This window comes from Pristis pectinata, chromosome 11 (assembly GCF_009764475.1).
Source record: "Pristis pectinata isolate sPriPec2 chromosome 11, sPriPec2.1.pri, whole genome shotgun sequence".
Lineage (NCBI taxonomy): Eukaryota > Metazoa > Chordata > Chondrichthyes > Rhinopristiformes > Pristidae > Pristis > Pristis pectinata.
This window is the reverse complement of record NC_067415.1, coordinates 86,660,528-86,664,029: the sequence shown is the minus strand read 5'-3', so window position 1 is coordinate 86,664,029 and position 3,502 is coordinate 86,660,528. Positions and strand designations below refer to the sequence as shown.

The following is a 3,502-nucleotide window of genomic DNA, read 5'->3' as shown; positions in this document are numbered from 1 at the left end:
GGTGGAGGGATGGGGAGAGTTGACAAATACATCTCACAAAGCACCGAGGCATTCCAAGTAGACACAGATAATATACAACGCAGGTCCTTAGATATCTTCATTTTAGCACATTAGCGGCTTCTGTTAACATCACCTGAAGATCAGACGTGATAAAGAACTTCATTTATTGAAAGAATTCGAGGTATATACACTTGATGCTACACTCCAGGTGTCAGAAGTCTAGTTCGACAGACTGTAAGAGAATAGTAGAACCTATCTCCAGTGTGACGTTGAGGCACATCAGGTAAACATCAGCAGCCCTCCATACTTCAGGTGCCAGGAACTGGGACTCACTAACACTCACCGTTCCATTTCTCTCAATGGAAAGATACTTCACAAGGTTCACAAAGTGGGAAATCACAACGTGTGACTTTCCTCTGCAAAGTCACAAGTGCCTTGGTGTTACCTGCCAATGAGGGTCAAGGGAGAATTTCTGAAAAGGCAGAATCTAGCCTGGATCCTTGCTGACTGAGAGTACACTGAGAAATTACCTTCCCCTGTTGATTTCTCCATTAATGGAAAATTTATCCTTTAGAACATTTCTTACTATTGTGCTTAATAAAAAACCAAATCAATCCACACCATTCAAAAGTTTGTGTGATTTCAGTTCAAAAATATATGTAAACTTTAGCAGTGATTTTGTTTTTTTATACCAACTTTTAAGTTAAACGTTTCAAATTCCTTGAATCAAAGAACCCGTCCTCCAGAGTTCTGCAATCCCCGGTGTGCTTCACTAAAATACTGCCTTCCTTTGAGTCTTCTCAATATTTTCTGGAAGGAAAGACCTGCAAGAGTTGGTTTGGATGCACAATGAAGGTTGACACAGTGGGCGAGAGCACAGAATCAGAGCGCCTCGGGTCTCGGTGTTTCTAAAAGCTCATCTGCTTCTCTGGGGCTTGCTTGTGTGCGAGGTAGAGGAAGACGATACTGGACAGCGCACTGACGAGGAAGATGACATCAAACCAGCGATGGTAGAAGTTGAACTGCAGTTCCCCAAGGACCTCTGTGACAATGGTGCGATATTCCAGGGGCATGCTCATCCTCATGAGCAACACCGATGACACAAAATACATGCCCTGTGACACAGGATTAGAGGGCAAATAAAAACATGAGCTTTGGAACAGTGCACACCAGAATAAATGTCAATAAATACATTTAGGATACAAGACATTGGTTGGATTGCACTCCGAGTATAGTGTACAGTTCTGGTAAGCACACAACAGGAAGGATGTGGTAGCAATAGAGAGAGTGCAGAAGAAATTCACCAGGATGTTGCCTGGAATGCACATCCTCTTCCTGAGAATATGGTCATAGGTTTAAGGTGAGATTTAAAGATTTAAAAAGGGACCTGAGGTGCAACTTTGTCATGCAGAATGTGGCTCGTATATGGAACGAGCTGCCACAAAATGTGGTCGAGGCAGGTACAATAGCAACATGCAAAAGACATAAGGCAGGCATGGTAGTGTAGCGGTTAGTGTAACGCTTTACAGCGCCAGCGACCTGGGTTCAATTCCAGCTGCTGTTTGTAATGAGTCTGTACGTTCTCCCCATGTCTGCGTGGGTTTCCTCCGGGTGCTCCGGTTTCCTCCCATATTCCAAAGACGTACAGGTTAGGAAGCTGTGGGCATGCTACGTTGGTGCTGGAAGCGTGGCGACACTTGCGGGCTGCTCCCCAGAACACTCTACGCAAAATATGCATTTCACTGTGTATTTCGATGTACATGTGATTAATAAAGATATCTTATATGGATAGGATATACTAATCCTAACCTCTCCAATATGGTACTGCAACACTCCCTCTCTCTTGCCAGTACTTCAACCACTTACCATAATCTGTGCGAGGACAAGCACTATGACATTGGAAGATTTATTGCTGGAAATTGCGTAGAAGAACTAGAAGAAAAAGAAAACCAATGTTAAATTAAAAACGATGAAACATTTTGGTGAAATGGTTTACCAGAATGGCACTTGGAATGAGCTTGCTGTGAAGGAACTGCGGAGGCCAGGGATGTTCCCCCTACAGCAGGGAAGGTTAAGGGGAGGTTCATTGGATGTGTTCAAAGTAAAGGTGTTGGTTATTCAAAATCCCAGCACCACCTTCTTATGTGGGTAACAAGGGAAAGGCAATAAATGCTGGCCTTGCCAGTGAACCCCAATCTTGAGAATAAAATATCCACGCTGTGCTATAGTAACCATCAGTTAATATGCTGTTATTAAGAAACAAAACCTCTGAGAGATGTTTATATGAGAACCCTGATTTAGTTTGGTGGAAAACCAACTGCCCCCTAAATCTTGGCTGTGGTTTGAAGGAAGGTGCAGTGTATCAGGGGTCTGGGAAGTATGGAAGCTGCACACTTGGTTGATGATCAATAAAGTCAGTGCCAATATTTTAGTTAACCCAGAGCACTATAACCCTCTAACTCGAGGTAAACATCACTGTTCAAATAGTGTGAGAGAAACATCATGGCAGCAAAGTGCCAGCGAAAAGGAAAGCATCATAAATACACACAGTGATTTTATGCTGAATCCTAGAATTCCAGAAATTATTTTATTTAGCTTCTCTGCAAGTTTGCAAAAAGCCAACAGTTACTGAGCATAAATGCTGTGTTTATAAGTGGATTTTTCATGGGATTCAAAGGATGTGGCACCAATCTTCAGTTGTATGCTGCCTTCATACTGTATGCACCATGCCTGTGAATGTTTTTAAGTATAGATTTCTGTGGTTTGAGTGGTTGAATCGCCCTGAACAGATTTTTATCAGGTCAAAGAACAGGTGCAATCAACTTTCACCGCCGACATGGAATCAGTTTTGTAGCTGTGGCCAGATGCTGCCAAGTTATATACGGTGACTGACTGTCCTTCTGCCAAACTCAGGGACACTTTAAGGACATGGAATTCAACAAATGAGGCAGCAGTCACTTAGTTCTGAAAAAGTCCATTTGTTAAATGTCTTGTGTAGTTGTGTGTGAACGAGAATGTCTGCAGATGTGTGTGCGTGAACGATATCTGCAGATACGCGTGCGTGAACGTCTCCAGATGTGCGTGCGTGGACGAGAACGTCTCTAGATGTGCGTGCGTGGAGAACGTCTCCAGATGTGCGTGCGTGAAAGAGAATGTCTCCAGATGTGTGTGCGTGAAAGAGAACGCCTCAAGATATGTGTGTGTGAGGGAGGAGGAGTCCAACAGTATGTGCTGATACATGGGAGATACGTGTGTGCTAATCTTCTGCTCTGTTTCATTCTACTCGTCTCCTGCACAACCTCTTTCTATCTGCCCAGTTCTCTCCTATACCCCGGGTTTACAGAGGATGGAGGCTGCACCCATCTGCAGTGTAAATGGGCAAGGAGACATGAGTGGGGGGTCAGCTGTCCACAGCCAAGGGCTTTGGTTTGCTGGGTTTGGATGGGAAAGCAGTCTTGCCAGAGAGTGGAATGGCATTGAGCTGAGGGAAGGGATCAGGTTC

At 44.0% G+C, this 3,502-nt stretch overlaps 1 protein-coding gene across 2 annotated transcripts in view; it reads right to left on the bottom strand.

Moving 5' to 3' along the window:
• Positions 1–147: 147 nt before the first annotated feature.
• si:ch73-390b10.2 (Golgi pH regulator) overlaps positions 148–3,502 on the bottom strand; it is a 35,089-nt gene continuing 31,734 nt past the window's right edge. For both annotated transcript variants that reach the window (XM_052025922.1, XM_052025923.1), the window contains exons 13-14: positions 1,867–1,932; positions 148–1,115 (exon numbers count right to left, since the gene is read on the bottom strand). In XM_052025922.1, coding sequence (XP_051881882.1) covers positions 909–1,115; positions 1,867–1,932 — 273 coding nt within the window. In that variant the 3' untranslated portion in view covers positions 148–908. The remainder of the gene's footprint in view (positions 1,116–1,866; positions 1,933–3,502) is intronic.